Source organism: Pecten maximus, chromosome 11 (assembly GCF_902652985.1).
Source record: "Pecten maximus chromosome 11, xPecMax1.1, whole genome shotgun sequence".
Lineage (NCBI taxonomy): Eukaryota > Metazoa > Mollusca > Bivalvia > Pectinida > Pectinidae > Pecten > Pecten maximus.
In genome coordinates, this window is record NC_047025.1 from 5,715,048 (window position 1) to 5,733,353 (window position 18,306).

The 18,306-nt window shown below is 40.0% G+C and overlaps 1 protein-coding gene across 1 annotated transcript in view; it reads right to left on the reverse strand.

The window, feature by feature from the left end:
- LOC117337437 (protein-glutamine gamma-glutamyltransferase K-like) overlaps positions 1 to 18,306 on the reverse strand; it is a 48,451-nt gene that overhangs the window by 16,277 nt on the left and 13,868 nt on the right. Inside the window, exons 3-9 of the mRNA XM_033898421.1 lie at positions 16,971 to 17,156; positions 14,388 to 14,657; positions 10,422 to 10,540; positions 5,480 to 5,587; positions 4,962 to 5,142; positions 3,903 to 4,038; positions 2,876 to 2,979 (exon numbers count right to left, since the gene is read on the reverse strand). Of these exons, the coding sequence (XP_033754312.1) occupies positions 2,876 to 2,979; positions 3,903 to 4,038; positions 4,962 to 5,142; positions 5,480 to 5,587; positions 10,422 to 10,540; positions 14,388 to 14,657; positions 16,971 to 17,156 (1,104 nt within the window). The remainder of the gene's footprint in view (positions 1 to 2,875; positions 2,980 to 3,902; positions 4,039 to 4,961; positions 5,143 to 5,479; positions 5,588 to 10,421; positions 10,541 to 14,387; positions 14,658 to 16,970; positions 17,157 to 18,306) is intronic.

Genomic DNA, 18,306 nt, shown 5'->3' on the forward strand with positions numbered 1-18,306 from the left:
CAAAGCTCTGAATTTGGCTCAACCTTATATATATTTCAAAGCTGTATAATAAGTTTTGGATATAAAAAAAAGTTTTTTTCTGGTCCTGTGGAGTTAATGTTGTAAGTCAATTATGATACATGAACATTCTATCAAGTATACTATGTCGTTACAATCCCAGCTATTATTTACTTTCCCTAGTTTCTTCAGTTAATGAACTGTCTCTGAACTTTAAACAGTGAGAAACACAAGATCGGCGTCAAAAAAGTCACAAAACGCTGAACGATCAGACGGTGACAATATTCTTCACAAAAGAAACGATGACAAGTTCGACGTAGAGAAAACACTGTAGCTGAATCAAGCAAAGCGAATGTACTGAATCATATGCGCATGCGTATGTCATCTCATGGGATCTCTCAGCGTGGTTGATGTGAGAAAATTCGCTTTCACAAGGGCAGTTCATTTATAATCATGAGAAAGAACATGGAAAAACACATTACGGCCAAGTGCTAAAACAGGAATTAAACCCAGATCTTTGGTTTTATAGGCCACAACTCTATCTCCTGAGCCAAAGAAATATGTCCCGTCAGCTGAGTGACAGAGACTATATTTAACACTGTCAGCCAAGTTACAGAGACTGTATGTAACACTATGTACAAGCCACACAGACCCACTCTGTCAGCCCAGTGACAGAGACGGTATGTAACACTATGTACAAGCCACACTGACCCACTCTGTCAGCCCAGTGACAGAGAGGGTATGTAACACTATGTACAAGCCACACAGACCCACTCTGTCAGCCAAGTTACAGAGACGGTATGTACCACTATGTACAAGCCACACAGACCCACTCTGTCAGCCTAGTGACAGAGACGGTATGTAACACTATGTACAAGCCACACAGACCCACTCTGTCAGCCCAGTGACAGAGATCACTATATGTAACACTATGTACAAGCCACACCGACCCACTCTGTCAGCCCAGTGACAGAGACGGTATGTAACACTATGTACAAGCCACACAGACCCACTCTGTCAGCCGAGTGACAGAGATCACTATATGTAACACTATGTACAAGCCACACCGACCCACTCTGTCAGCCGAGTGACAGAGATCACTATATGTAACACTATGTACAAGCAACACCGACCCACTCTGTCAGCCGAGTGACAGAGATCACTATATGTAACACTATGTACAAGCCACACAGACCCACTCTGTCAGCCCAGTGACAGAGAGGGTATGTAACACTATGTACAAGCCACACAGACCCACTCTGTCAGCCCAGTGACAGAGACGGTATGTAACACTATGTACAAGCCACACAGACCCACTCTGTCAGCCAAGTTACAGAGACGGTATGTACCACTATGTACAAGCCACACAGACCCACTCTGTCAGCCGAGTGACAGAGATCACTATATGTAACACTATGTACAAGCCACACAGACCCACTCTGTCAGCCGAGTGACAGAGATCACTATATGTAACACTATGTACAAGCCACACCGACCCACTCTGTCAGCCGAGTGACAGAGATCACTATATGTACCACTATGTACAAGCCACACAGACCCACTCTGTCAGCCCAGTGACAGAGATCACTATATGTAACACTATGTACAAGCCACACAGACCCACTCTGTCAGCCCAGTGACAGAGATCACTATATGTAACACTATGTACAAGCCACACCGACCCACTCTGTCAGCCGAGTGACAGAGATCACTATATGTAACACTATGTACAAGCCACACAGACCCACTCTGTCAGCCGAGTGACAGAGATCACTATATATGTAACACTATGTACAAGCCACACCGACCCACTCTGTCAGCCGAGTGACAGAGATCACTATATGTAACACTATGTACAAGCCACACCGACCCACTCTGTCAGCCGAGTGACAGAGATCACTATATGTAACACTATGTACAAGCCACACAGACCCACTCTGTCAGCCCAGTGACAGAGATCACTATATGTAACACTATGTACAAGCCACACCGACCCACTCTGTCAGCCGAGTGACAGAGATCACTATATGTAACACTATGTACAAGCCACACCGACCCACTCTGTCAGCCGAGTGACAGAGATCACTATATGTAACACTATGTACAAGCCACACCGACCCACTCTGTCAGCCCAGTGACAGAGATCACTATATGTAACACTATGTACAAGCCACACCGACCCACTCTGTCAGCCCAGTGACAGAGATCACTATATGTAACACTATGTACAAGCCACACAGACCCACTCTGTCAGCCGAGTGACAGAGATCACTATATGTAACACTATGTACAAGCCACACCGACCCACTCTGTCAGCCGAGTGACAGAGATCACTATATGTAACACTATGTACAAGCCACACCGACCCACTCTGTCAGCCGAGTGACAGAGATCACTATATGTAACACTATGTACAAGCCACACCGACCCACTCTGTCAGCCCAGTGACAGAGATCACTATATGTAACACTATGTACAAGCCACACAGACCCACTCTGTCAGCCCAGTGACAGAGATCACTATATGTAACACTATGTACAAGCCACACCGACCCACTCTGTCAGCCGAGTGACAGAGACGGTATGTAACACTATGTACAAGCCACACAGACCCACTCTGTCAGCCGAGTGACAGAGATCACTATATGTAACACTATGTACAAGCCACACCGACCCACTCTGTCAGCCGAGTGACAGAGACGGTATGTAACACTATGTACAAGCCACACAGACCCACTCTGTCAGCCGAGTGACAGAGATCACTATATGTAACACTATGTACAAGCCACACCGACCTGTTCCTTTACAACAGAATGTCAAACTAAATTACATGTAATATCTTTACAGACAAATGTTTTACATTCTACAACTGTACTAACCTTCACTGCTTTCTTGGGGCGTGGCATCATGTGCCTGCCATCCATCGTAACCAGACGGCAGATCACGGCGCTTGAACCAAGACTCATTCCACACATGGAAATTCCTGTCATAAGGAACAGATTTAGTTTGTCACACAAAAAGACTATCATTTGTTATAAAAGATAATGCTGATGAATATTCATTTGGTAGGTTGGTATTCAAATAGACCATTAAAATATTGATACCATACTAGATATTAACATTTTGACAATTGCCAAGATTTACTCCTTCTTTCAGAACATACAAAATCATTCATATCTTGACTTTCTCTATCACAAGTGTTTCAAATCTAATTTCAACCTGAAACAAAACTTTGACGTCCCGTTTCCAAGCATGCCTCTTTTCCAGATAGTGGACCAGTACCATAAATTCTGTATGATATTCCATAACAGATGGGAAAATGCAACATAAAGAGCAAACCTAAGTGACATTTGCTTTCTTCATATTAGGATTGTAACTACACTCATTATACCTATAATCTTTATATAAGAGAGGCAACAGACACAAGAAAGACACCCTCTTAAATCTCTATTACTAAACAAATTACTGTATAAACCATTAAAAACCATAAAGTTCCATTAAAAACCATAAAGTTCCAAATACCATAAATTTGATTACCATTAAATCCCATTATAATCCATTAATATACCATAAATTTACAAACCATAAAATCTTATTATAGTCCATTAATATACCATGAATTTACAAAACATTAAACCCCATTAAAATACCATGAATTTACAAACCATTAAAAAATGGTCATTAATTTTTTTTTGTAATTTTTTATTTTTTGAAGTTTTTGATACATTGAAAAGACAAACTTTCACTCAGACACATGCACATGTGCATACACATAAGACATCAGGTATCATTCATCATCCTAAACCTTATTATCATAGAGTCATCCTGATCACACTCATCATTGTTTAAGGACCGTTTTATGAAGCACCAGGAATTCCATTTTCATCGATTTATCATGTAACATACCACTTAGAGTCATTTAAGTAGTCGTCTGGATTACCATCCTCATCATAATGGTAATCGATTGTCATACTGCAATCTGTGTCATGGGCAGACTCGAAGTTCGTCACTGACCTGGTCGGTATACCCAAGGACCGCAATACTGATTGAGGTAAAAATAAATTCCTCATTTTAACATTTACTTCATCAGAACATGACACTTCTGTAGTAAAATATTCCAACATGATTACAAATATGTATTAAATAAAAATTATCAAATCTTGAAGTTTTAACAATGCTACATATCTGACAAAGAGTGATCAACTAGAAACAAGAATGGGCTGTTGTTTATTTTTATACATTACCTAAACTTTCACATGCTATTACCAACCTCCAAATATTTGAGCTCTTAATTATAATCTAAACTTTAAGTCAAAATTGGATCAATTGCATCTCAAAGAAATTCCATCATGTGGCCACATCTTTATCTGTATGTATCACCCGATCGTATCAATCAGTTTTGAACGGAGGCTACTTATGTATGGTCACCAGACAGAAGACCATCCAACAATGGCCATATTGGCCTGATTGGTCAGTTCTGACCAGTGGTTACTTACACGTGGTCACCAGACAGGAGCTAGAACATCCAACAATGGCCATATTGGCCTGATTGGTCAGTTTTGACCAGTGGTTACTTACACGTGGTCACCAGACAGGAGAACACCCAACAATGGCCATATTGGCCTGATTGGTCAGTTTTGACAAGTGGTTACTTACATTTGGTCACCAGACAGGAGAACACCCAATGATGGCCATATTGGCCCGATTGGTCAGTTTTGACCAGTGGTTTCTTACATTTGGTCACCAGACAGGAGAACACCTAATGATGGCCATATTGGCCTGATTGGTCAGTTTTGACCAGTGGTTTCTTACATTTGGTCACCAGACAGGAGAACACCCAACGATGGCCATATTGGCCTGACTGGTCAGTTTTGACCAGTGGTTACTTACATTTGGTCACCAGACAGGAGAACACCCAACAATGGCCATATTGGCCTGACTGGTCAGTTTTGAGTGGTTACTTACATGTGGTCACCAGACAGGAGAACACCCAACACTGCCCATACTGGACTGATTGGTCAGTTTCCATAAACTTCTTCAGTATACCAACACTTCCTGTCCATACCCAGGGGCGGGTACATCCCTCAGGGTATTCACTTGTCCACCTGCCTTCTAACACACCGCCTGGCTCATCCATACTGTTAGCCTGTTAAATAAACCGACATGATTTTACAAATACCTCAAACTACAATGATATACAAAGTTCAAGGTGAACAACATGCTGTATGTTTTGGCAATGTTCAGGAATGAGAGAGGCTCTCATTATTGCCTTATGCTGGAGAATTCAGCTACCATGCAGTTGAAAATTTTAAAACGTACCTGAGCACAATAAGTACTATACATGCTTTACAGTAAATATGTATTAATTAAGTATTTTAATAAATTAGACCACTGTGACCTTGACTATAGGTCAGATGTGGAATGAAACATCAGATGTGGAACAGTATGTGAATTGATCCAACAGGGAGCCAAGTCAAACATACCATAGAGGAAATGATCCTGACGATAGACACGGGACTATTTCTACCGGAGTCGGCCAACTCCCCCCTGTCCAACAGGTATAACGCAGCTTCCAGGCACGGTTCGGAGAACTGTAAACAACAGAAGTTTATAGTATACAACATACAGGGCTCAGAGAACTGTAAACGATTGGAGTTTATAGTATACAACATACAGGGCTCAGAGAACTGTAAACAACAGGAGTTTATAGTATACAACATACAGGGCTCAGAGAACTGTAAACAACAGGAGTTTATTGTATACAACAGACAGGGCTCAGAGAAATGTAAACAACAGGAGTTTATAGAATACAACAGACAGGGCTTAGAGAACTGTAAACGACAGGAGTTTATTGTATACAACGTCAGGAGTTTATTGTATACAACAGACAGGGCTTAGAGAAATGTAAACGACAGGAGTTTATAGAATACAACATACAGGGCTCAGAGAACTGTAAACGACAGCAATTTTTAGAATACAACAGACAGGCTCAGAGAACTGTAAACAACAGGAGTTTATAGAATACAACATACAGGGCTCAGAGAACTGTAAACGACAGTTTATAGTATACAACAGACATGGCTCAGAGAACTGTAAACGTCAGGAGTTTATAGTATACAACATACAGGGCTCAGAGAACTGTAAATGACAGGAGTTTATAGAATACAACAGACAGGGCTCAGAGAACTGTAAACGACAGGAGTTTATTGTATACAACAGACAGGGCTCAGAGAACTGTAAACGTCAGGAGTTTATTGTATACAACAGACAGTTTTTATCAGTTTTTATCAGTCCAGCGGAGAATGTCATCTAAGGTGTAGATACTACGACGCCCATATACGCCTCTACAAAATACGAATAAGCACTTAATGTTTGTCCGCAGTTTTCTAAAATGCGTCGTCGAAAAACTGCATATGCAGTTGTTTTTTGCCCAGTGTCGGACACGTTTCATCGTCAGATTCTGCTTTGCTTTTTGTTAATTTTGACAACCCAGTGTTGGACCGTAGCCGCATTGGCACTTTTCGAGCTTTGCTATATACCATTTGATAAATCCTGACAGCCTGATGAAGCACAGGTGGCCCACTGAGATAATGGATGCACCATTCAATTCTTCGTCTATTTTGACTGCACGTAGTGTTTTCCTGTGATTGACAATCAAGGTTGTCCAACCTTTCATTCTTTGAATCCGGCTATACGCATGTCTCCTCCCCTTAACCTTTGTACCTTATGGTTTTACCCACACATAACACCTATAACTACGCATAGTACACATTTTAGAGCTTACAAGGTCAAGTGGGCTGTCTTGAGCAATGGACCACCTGTGCTTCATCAGACAGTCGGAAATTATCAAATGGTATGTTAATTACCAGAGCAAAGCTCGAAAAGTGCCAAGGCGGTTATGGGCCAACACTGTGTTGGCAAAATAAACAAGAGGCCCATGGGGCCTGTATCGCTCACCTGGTTGGATTTGACCAAATGTCAAAATAATGTACATGTTCAATTTGTCAATACATATACAAAAATGTACTCTCTGAAAGACCATATGGATTATTTTTACACCATAATGGTGTTTAAAGAAACTAAGTCCCTTAGGGTGGGGAAAACCCCTTTGGCCTATTTTTACATAAGAATTGTGTTTATCTCTTAATGCCCAGCGATGATATACATAGTTATGGGATTGAGGGTCACAGTAACCATTTATGCAAAATCTGTTCCCCCATCACCACGGATGTTTCTGACCAAATTGGGTTCAAATCCATTTAAAACTCAAATCTCTATTTCCCCTATTTGGCCCCTCCCTTCAGGCCCCTTGGGGGTCAGAGTCAATATTTATATAAACTCTCTTTCCCCCTTCCCCTAAGGATATTCCAGACCAAATTTGGTTCAAATCCATTCGTAACTTAATAATTAATAGCGATTTAAAGGATTAACCCCTATTTTCCCTATCAGACCCCACTCCCCAGTCCCCTGGGGATTCAGAGTAAAAAATCATACCAACTCGGTTCCCCTTCTCCAATGAATATTCTTGACCATATTTGGTTAAAATCCATTTAAAACTTTATGACTAGTAGCAATTAAAAGACTAATCTCTATTTCCCCTACTTGGCCCTGCCCCTTAGGCCCTTAGGGGTACAGAGTAAAAATTCATATAAACTCTGTTCCCCCTCCCCTCAAGGATGTTCCTGACCAAATTTGGTGAAAACCCATTCAATACTTTAGGACTAGTCGCGATTTAAAGGAGTAACCCTATTTCCCCTATTTGGCCCCGCCCCTCAGGCCCCTGGGGGTTGAGAATAAAGATTTACACAAACTTTGTTCCTCTTCCCCCAAGGATGTTCCTGACCAAATTTGGTTCAAATTCATTCGTAACTTTATGACTAGTAACGATTTAAAGGAGTAACCCTATTTCCCCTATTTGGCCCCGCCCCTCAGGCCCTGGGGGTTCAGAGTAAAAATTTATACAAACACTGTTCACCTTCTGCCAAGGATGTTCCTGACCAAATTTGGTTCAAATTCATTCATAACTTCATGACTAGTAGCGATTTAAAGGAGTAACTCTATTTCCCCTATTTGGCCCCGCCCCTCAAGCCCCTGGGGGTTGAGAATAAAGATTTACACAAACTTTGTTCCTCTTCCCCTCAAGGATGTTCCTGACCAAATTTGGTGAAAACCTATTCAATACTTTAGGACTAGTCGTGATTTAAAGGAGTAACCCTATTTCCCCTATTTGGCCCCGCCCCTCAGGCCCCTGGGGGTTGAGAATAAAGATTTACACAAACTTTGTTCCTCTTCCCCCAAGGATGTTCCTGACCAAATTTGGTTCAAATTCATTTGTAACTTTATGACTAGTAACGATTTAAAGGAGTAACCCTATTTCCCCTATTTGGCCCCGCCCCTCAGGCCCTGGGGGTTCAGAGTAAAAATTTATACAAACTCTGTTCACCTTCTGCCAAGGATGTTCCTGACCAAATTTGGTTCAAATTCATTCATAACTTCATGACTAGTAGCGATTTAAAGGAGTAACTCTATTTCCCCTATTTGGCCCCGCCCCTCAGGCCCCTGGGGGTTCAGAGTAAAAATTTATACAAACTCTATTCCCCTTCTGCCAAGGATGTTACTGACCAAATTTGGTTCAAATTCATTCATAACTTTATGACAAGTAGCGATTTAAAGGAGTAACCCTATTTCCCCTATTTGGCCCCGCCCCTCAGGCCCTGGGGGTTCAGAGTAAAAATTTATACAAACTCTGTTCACCTTCTGCCAAGGATGTTCCTGACCAAATTTGGTTCAAATTCATTCATAACTTCATGACTAGTAGCGATTTAAAAGAGTAACCCTATTTCCCCTATTTGGCCCCGCCCCTCAGGCCCTGGGGGTTCAGAGTAAAAATTTATACAAACTCTGTTCCCTTTCTGCCAAGGATGTTCCTGACCAAATTTGGTTCAAATTCATTCATAACTTTATGACTAGTAGCGATTTAAAGGAGTAACCCTATTTCCCCTATTTGGCCCCGCCCCTCAGGTCCCTGGGGGTTCAGAGTAAAAATTTATACAAACTCTGTTCATCTTCTGCCAAGGATGTTCCTGACCAAATTTGGTTCAAATTCATTCATAACTTTATGACTAGTAGCGATTTAAAGGAGTAACCCTATTTCCCCTATTTGGCCCCGCCCCTCAGGCCCCTGGGGGTTCAGAGTAAAAATTTATACAAACTCTGTTCCCTTTCTGCCAAGGATGTTCCTGACCGAATTTGGTTCAAATTCATTCATAACTTTATGACTAGTAGCGATTTAAAGGAGTAACCCTATTTCCCCTATTTGGCCCCGCCCCTCAGGCCCATGGGGGTTCAGAGTAAAAATTTATACAAACTCAGTTCCCTTTCTGCCAAGGATGTTCCTGACCGAATTTGGTTCAAATTCATTCATAACTTTATGACTAGTAGCGATTTAAAGGAGTAACCCTATTTCCCCTATTTGGCCCCGCCCCTCAGGCCCATGGGGGTTCAGAGTAAAAATTTATACAAACTCAGTTCCCTTTCTGCCAAGGATGTTACTGACCAAATTTGGTTCAAATTCATTCATAACTTTATGACTAGTAGCGATTTAAAGGAGTAACCCTATTTCCCCTATTTGGCCCCGCCCCTCAGGCCCCTGGGGGTTCAGAGTAAAAATTTATACAAACTCTGTTTCCCTTCCCCCAAGGATATTCCTGACCAAATTTTGTGAAAATCCATTCAATGCTTTAGGACTAGTAGCAATTTAAAGAAAAAGTTGACGGACGCCGGACGCCGGACGTCGGACCATGGCATAAGCTCACCGGCCCTTCGGGCCAGGTGAGCTAACAAAAAGCAAAGCAAAATCTAACCATAAAATCGGTCCGACACTGGGCAAAATTATGCAGTTTTTCGACCACGTTTTTTTTTTCGAAACCTTGGACAAACATTGATTGCTTATGTGTATATTGTCCAGGCATATATGGGCTGTCGAAAGATCCTGATTATGGAACTAATATACCTTGTAATGATCTTAAACTTTGTCAAATGTTGTTATATGCATCAATAATGATTTCAAAGAATATACACATGTACTAGGCATAATTACAATATATTAAATATCTGTTCTGGAACATGGTAATGTAAATATGATAGGAGGTATATAACACAATTATACAATTTCTATCATAGCAGTATGTGGTAAGGACATTTGCTGGCCATTACTTGAACTTTAACAAGAACTGAAGGTTATTAAGGACTGGTTAGGCTGTCAACATGATCAGACTGATGAAATTATTCTGCATACCTTTGACTTTGGCAAAAAATGCTTCATGGAAGGTCAAGGTCATTTGAAAAACCTTGTACAATGAAGATGGCATATACAAGATAATATAAAATTTCCTTTAATTATGTAGTTATTTGATATGGGGTTACCTGTCCAAAATTCCAGGGTCGCCCACGATTATTGTAGTAACTTCCGACCCAAACATTTCCAGTTTCATTGAGGACATATTCCTTTCTCCATTTTGGATCCTCCATGTAAACAGTGTCATCTGGAACAAAAAATATCAGTCTTACATTCTTTATCATGGTCATCTGTATCCCCCACTATAGATACTCAGTAACAGTACAGTGGTAGTGTATCCCCCCACTATAGATACTCAGTAACAGTACAGTGGTAGTGTATCCCCCCACTATAGATACTCAGTAACAGTACAGTGGTAGTGTATCCCCCACTATAGATACTCAGTAACAGTACAGTGGTAGTGTATCCCTCCCCCCACCCACTATAGATATTCAGTAACAGTACAGTGGTAGTGTATCCCCCCACTATAGATACTCAGTAACAGAACAGTGGTAGTGTATCCCCCGAGTATAGATACTCAGTAACAGTACAGTGGTAGTGTATCCCCCCCACTATAGATACTCAGTAACAGTACAGTGGTAGTGTATCCCCCACAATAGATACTCAGTAACAGTACAGTGGTAGTGTATCCCCCCCCCCCCCCCCCCCCCCCCCCCCACTATAGATACTCAGTAACAGTACAGTGGTAGTGTATCCCCCCACTATAGATACTCAGTAACAGTACAGTGGTAGTGTATCCCCCACTATAGATACTCAGTAACAGTACAGTGGTAGTGTATCCCCCACTATAGATACTCAGTAACAGTACAGTGGTAGTGTATCCCCCGACTATAGATACTCAGTAACAGTACAGTGGTAGTGTATCCCCCCCACTATAGATACTCAGTAACAGTACAGTGGTAGTGTATCCCCCCACTATAGATACTCAGTAACAGTACAGTGGTAGTGTATCCCCCGCTATAGATACTCAGTAACAGTACAGTGGTAGTGTATCCCCCCACTATAGATACTCAGTAACAGTACAGTGGTAGTGTATCCCCCCCGCTATAGATACTCAGTAACAGTACAGTGGTAGTGTATCCCTCCCCCACCCACTATAGATACTCAGTAACAGTACAGTGGTAGTGTATCCCCCACTATAGATACTCAGTAACAGTACAGTGGTAGTGTATCCCCCACTATAGATACTCAGTAACAGTACAGTGGTAGTGTATCCCCCCACTATAGATACTCAGTAACAGTACAGTGGTAGTGTATCCCCCACTATAGATACTCAGTAACAGTACAGTGGTAGTGTATCCCCCCACTATAGATACTCAGTAACAGTACAGTGGTAGTGTATCCCCCCCACTATAGATACTCAGTAACAGTACAGTGGTAGTGTATCCCCCACTATAGATACTCAGTAACAGTACAGTGGTAGTGTATCCCCCGACTATAAATACTCAGTAACAGTACAGTGGTAGTGTATCCCCCACTATAGATACTCAGTAACAGTACAGTGGTAGTGTATCCCCCACTATAGATACTCAGTAACAGTACAGTGGTAGTGTATCCCCCACTATAGATACTCAGTAACAGTACAGTGGTAGTGTATCCCCCCGCTATAGATACTCAGTAACAGTACAGTGGTAGTGTATCCCTCCCCCACCCACTATAGATACTCAGTAACAGTACAGTGGTAGTGTATCCCCCACTATAGATACTCAGTAACAGTACAGTGGTAGTGTATCCCCCACTATAGATACTCAGTAACAGTACAGTGGTAGTGTATCCCCCCACTATAGATACTCAGTAACAGTACAGTGGTAGTGTATCCCCCACTATAGATACTCAGTAACAGTAGTGGTAGTGTATCCCCCCACTATAGATACTCAGTAACAGTACAGTGGTAGTGTATCCCCCACTATAGATACTCAGTAACAGTACAGTGGTAGTGTATCCCCCCGCTATAGATACTCAGTAACAGTACAGTGGTAGTGTATCCCTCCCCCACCCACTATAGATACTCAGTAACAGTACAGTGGTAGTGTATCCCCCACTATAGATACTCAGTAACAGTACAGTGGTAGTGTATCCCCCACTATAGATACTCAGTAACAGTACAGTGGTAGTGTATCCCCCCACTATAGATACTCAGTAAGAGTACAGTGGTAGTGTATCCCCCACTATAGATACTCAGTAACAGTAGTGGTAGTGTATCCCCCCCACTATAGATACTCAGTAACAGTACAGTGGTAGTGTATCCCCCCACTATAGATACTCAGTAACAGTACAGTGGTAGTGTATCCCCCACTATAGATACTCAGTAACAGTACAGTGGTAGTGTATCCCCCCCACTATAGATACTCAGTAACAGTACAGTGGTAGTGTATCCCCCACTATAGATACTCAGTAACAGTACAGTGGTAGTGTATCCCCCACTATAGATACTCAGTAACAGTACAGTGGTAGTGTATCCCCCCCACTATAGATACTCAGTAACAGTACAGTGGTAGTGTATCCCCCACTATAGATACTCAGTAACAGTACAGTGGTAGTGTATCCCCCCCACTATAGATACTCAGTAACAGTACAGTGGTAGTGTATCCCCCCACTATAGATACTCAGTAACAGTACAGTGGTAGTGTATCCCCCCACTATAGATACTCAGTAACAGTACAGTGGTAGTGTATCCCCCCCCACTATAGATACTCAGTAACAGTACAGTGGTAGTGTATCCCCCACTATAGATACTCAGTAACAGTACAGTGGTAGTGTATCCCCCCGCTATAGATACTCAGTAACAGTACAGTGGTAGTGTATCCCTCCCCCACCCACTATAGATACTCAGTAACAGTACAGTGGTAGTGTATCCCCCACTATAGATACTCAGTAACAGTACAGTGGTAGTGTATCCCCCACTATAGATACTCAGTAACAGTACAGTGGTAGTGTATCCCCCCACTATAGATACTCAGTAACAGTACAGTGGTAGTGTATCCCCCACTATAGATACTCAGTAACAGTAGTGGTAGTGTATCCCCCCCACTATAGATACTCAGTAACAGTACAGTGGTAGTGTATCCCCCACTATAGATACTCAGTAACAGTACAGTGGTAGTGTATCCCCCACTATAGATACTCAGTAACAGTACAGTGGTAGTGTATCCCCCCGCTATAGATACTCAGTAACAGTACAGTGGTAGTGTATCCCTCCCCCACCCACTATAGATACTCAGTAACAGTACAGTGGTAGTGTATCCCCCACTATAGATACTCAGTAACAGTACAGTGGTAGTGTATCCCCCCACTATAGATACTCAGTAACAGTACAGTGGTAGTGTATCCCCCAATATAGATACTCAGTAACAGTAGTGGTAGTGTATCCCCCCCACTATAGATACTCAGTAACAGTACAGTGGTAGTGTATCCCCCCACTATAGATACTCAGTAACAGTACAGTGGTAGTGTATCCCCCACTATAGATACTCAGTAACAGTACAGTGGTAGTGTATCCCCCCACTATAGATACTCAGTAACAGTACAGTGGTAGTGTATCCCCCCACTATAGATACTCAGTAACAGTACAGTGGTAGTGTATCCCCCCACTATAGATACTCAGTAACAGTACAGTGGTAGTGTATCCCCCACTATAGATACTCAGTAACAGTACAGTGGTAGTGTATCCCCCCACTATAGATACTCAGTAACAGTACAGTGGTAGTGTATCCCCGACTATAGATACTCAGTAACAGTACAGTGGTAGTGTATCCCCCCTCTATAGATACTCAGTAACAGTACAGTGGTAGTGTATCCCCGACTATAGATACTCAGTAACAGTACAGTGGTAGTGTTTCCCCCCCCCCCCCCCCTATAGATACTCAGTAACAGTACAGTGGTAGTGTATCCCCCACTATAGATACTCAGTAACAGTACAGTGGTAGTGTATCCCAAAGGGGCCCTGATACTTCTACTTTTCAGGTTTCGAGAGAAACATTTTCGGTATGCTTGAAATATAATTTTTATAGCTGAGTCAAAACGAAAACACCCACCTTTGCACCATGGGTTGAAGATGATGATGATTCCATCCTCATATTTATATCGTTTCACCACATCTTGATCCTTCAAGTCACTCTCCACAAAAAGGCTGTACTTTCCAATACAAGCATCCGGAGGAGAGGTCAAGGCCAGGGTCACAGATTTTTCACTGAGGTCAACAGTGGAGACATTCCAACAGTCGGACATATCGGAGGAGTTCTTGTTCTTTGCCAAAACAACTGGGATTCGGACTAGGGTTCCTTTGCTCTCCTTCGGTTGGTCACCTGAAAAAAAAAGTAACAAAATTAATTGAATTGTTTATACTTATGAATATTTCCTCATGACTTTCCCTGCGTCTATAAATATTTTCTTGTGCTTATAAATACTTTGTAATGTTTATAAATACTCCCCCATGTCTATAAATATATTTCCATGTCTAGATATTTTCTTCATGTCTTTAAATATTTCATGTCTAAATATTTCATGTTTGAATATTTTTTGATTTCTTTGATTTTTTTTCTCTTGTTGATCAATATTTCCTCATGTCTATAAATATTTCCTCATGTCTATAAATATTTCCTCATGTTTATAAATATTTCCTCGTGTCTATAAATATTTCCTCGTGTTTATAAATATTTCCTCGTGTCTATAAATATTTCCTCGTGTCTATAAATATTTCCTCGTGTCTATAAATATTGCCTCATGTCTATAAATATTTCCTCGTGTCTATAAATATTTCCTCGTGTCTATAAATATTTCCTCGTGTCTATAAATATTTCTTCATGTCTATAAATATTTCCTCATGTCTATAAATATTTCCTCATGTTTATAAATATTTCTTCATGTCTATAAATATTTCCTCATGTCTATAAATATTTCCTCATGTCTATAAATATTTCCTCATGTCTATAAATATTTCTTCATGTCTATAAATATTTCCTCGTGTCTATAAATATTTCTTCATGTCTATAAATATTTCCTCATGTCTATAAATGTTTTCCCACAGAAACATGTTTAATTCAAATTTTGAGGCTGAGAAAAATCATTTACTTCGAATTCAGAATCTATAATTTATAAATGTTTCTTCATTTCACCACATCAGGTTAGATATTTAAACATGATCTCAAATGTAAAAAAAAAAAAGACAAAAAATGACTCAAGTCAAGTGTTTTACATTAGAATCCCAAATACATGACTGTATAACTAAGCTATGTTTCCAATATCCAGAAAATTCCCAAGAAATCTCCCCTGTCAATTATCATATCAATATAAGGAGAAATCTAGTTCCTAAACATTCTGTCCTGCATGTGTATTTTTTACAAACAGTAAGGTGTTATTAGACCAGATTTGGAATTTAACCTTGAACAATAACCTTCAAGTTATAGCTCAATGAATGCCATTGGCACCCATCGTATGTCTGGGTTAAATACCATTAGTAACTGTGAATTTAGCAGTTATAGTATTTCAGTGCTTTTCGTCCTGGGAGCATTGTGCTAAGTAATTTATTAATATGATCGTGCTAATTACTTGTAACAGGAGAGGAGAAAATGTAGCGGCCAGACCGGGGTTCGAACCCGGGACCTCCGAACACTAGCCGGATGCTCTACCAATTGAGCTATATACCTGGTCACCGATGATCGACCAAGTCCAGTCCCGCTACATACTTTTTCTGCACCTGTATGCTATTTCTATAACAAATAATGTCGTTATACTAATTTATTCATTACTGTGCTAATCTGTTGAAATCTTTTAATCCTGGAAGCATTATGCTAAATTATGATTACCCTTACAGCTTTTTATGAACATGTATCCTATTTCTATAACAAATAATGTCAGTACGCTAATTAATTTATCACTGAGCTAATATGTTTAAAACTTGACAAAGCCATTGGTAACTATGAATTTAGCGGTAATCATATTTCAGTGCTTCTAACCCTGGAAGCATTGTGCTAAATTATCATCGCGCTAATTATTTTTTATGTACCTGTACGCTATTTCTATAACAAATAATGCCGCTATGCTAATTCATTCATCACTATGCTAATCTGTTTAAAGAGGCTTGCCCGCAGAGAGATCAGAAAAATTGGCTAATAGAAAAAGATTTTTTACACATGACAGATTGTTGGAATTGTTGAGTTTTTCATTTTATTTTCCTTATAAAACGCTGAAAAGTGATATAAAACCTCATTTTTTAAATATTATTTATTTAATCGCAACCCGCAATAAGTCCCCGCTATAAAGTGGAGTCTAATTTGATTGACACATCAAAGAAACAAGCACGTGCACAGTGCCGCACAGTGATAACTTCAAAGGCAGCGGCGATTTACAAAGAAGATTTGCCGTTATATTCCATACATTTTCCTCTCAGGTTGAGTTTTAAAACGTCTTTTAAATACATATTCTGTAATTGTTTTCAAGAAATAAAGTCGGAAAGCCTCTAATTTTGTCACATAGAAATGTGTACTGAAGTTTATTTAGTGATCGGAGATGTGCCGTTTACCGGTCCGTCTGCGGGTAATATAAGCCTCTTTAAACTTGATGATGCACTAAAATCTGTGTCAACTAAGAATACATGTACAGTGCCATTTCCTACATACCGTAAGCAACCTGAAGAACCACTTGATCATAAGTCTGGTCAATCTCACGGTCGAATGCAATGGTCATTTTGAATGCTTGACCACGCCTAAGGATCAAGTCTAGCTGATCATATTCCTTGGTGTGGTGCTCCTTGCGATTTTGGAGAAAGTGGACGTCCATTGACATGACCTTAAGAGAAGCACCCGCTGTCGAGACAAAATAGCTAGTTTACATCTGAATTCAAAAGTCTTCATATACACAATGTATTGATCATGAGCAGAAGTGATGGGAATCGGTTTCACTTTCAGAATTGATAATCAGAAACTCGAAATCGATCATTTATCGATTATAAACTGTTTGCTAAATTTAGCACAGAATTGGCTTTTTGTAGAAAATCTATGTACATCTCAATACATTTATTACATGCCTTAGCCTTTGTTAATGATATTTTTCGGCATAGCTGTATAATAATCTTTTGGCCCCAGATATGACGCTACAGGTGGCGTTACTGGTCAAGATGAAGTATGTGATTGGTCAATGTAGCAGTAAATGCAAAATGCAGATATGCAGTTAAAAACGAAACAATAAGTGGATGTATCTTTTCAAATGACACATTAATGAAATTATATTCCTGATTCAAATGCAGTCTTATTATCACCAAAAATGATTCAAACTGATATAATTTTGTTATTCGTGCTGTAAAAGCATTAGTTCATTGATTTATTTCATCAGCAGTTTTTTCATTATAATCACCAACATTAAAACTATGCCGTTTATCTTTTTTAAAGATATTTCTTGTTAATGGAGAACACAAACAAACCATTTAAAATATCTAAATCTCCTTAATCGCTAGTAATCAGGTGATGAACTTATCCGTAAAATACAAGATCAACTTTTTCTTGGTTCGTTAACATTACAAAAATATGCAAATAAAAAAATTTGTGAATATTTTCAGAAATGTTTTATTAATTGCCTTTTCAAAATCATAATGGATGATCGATTTCAGTTTTCTTTATTTCAATTAATATTTGTTTATTTTGATCATGGGCCTGCCAGGAGGAAGCAGGACTTAATACCATCAACCTGCTTGATCCATCACTAATTCTTTTTTTCTCAGAATCTCAACAATAGTTTAAAGCTATTTCCTCAGTCAAAAATCATGGAAATCAAAGTCATTTTATACCATCATATAATTATAACATAAAGCAGATCATGATTAAAGTTCCTTATTGCATCATGGTACTTTTAATAGTACCATAATACAATATAGTTACTATTGTAATAATACATATCAAATCTTATAACAACAGGCCTAATGGGCCTGTATTGATTTTTTTTTTCTGCAGTTTATGAAGT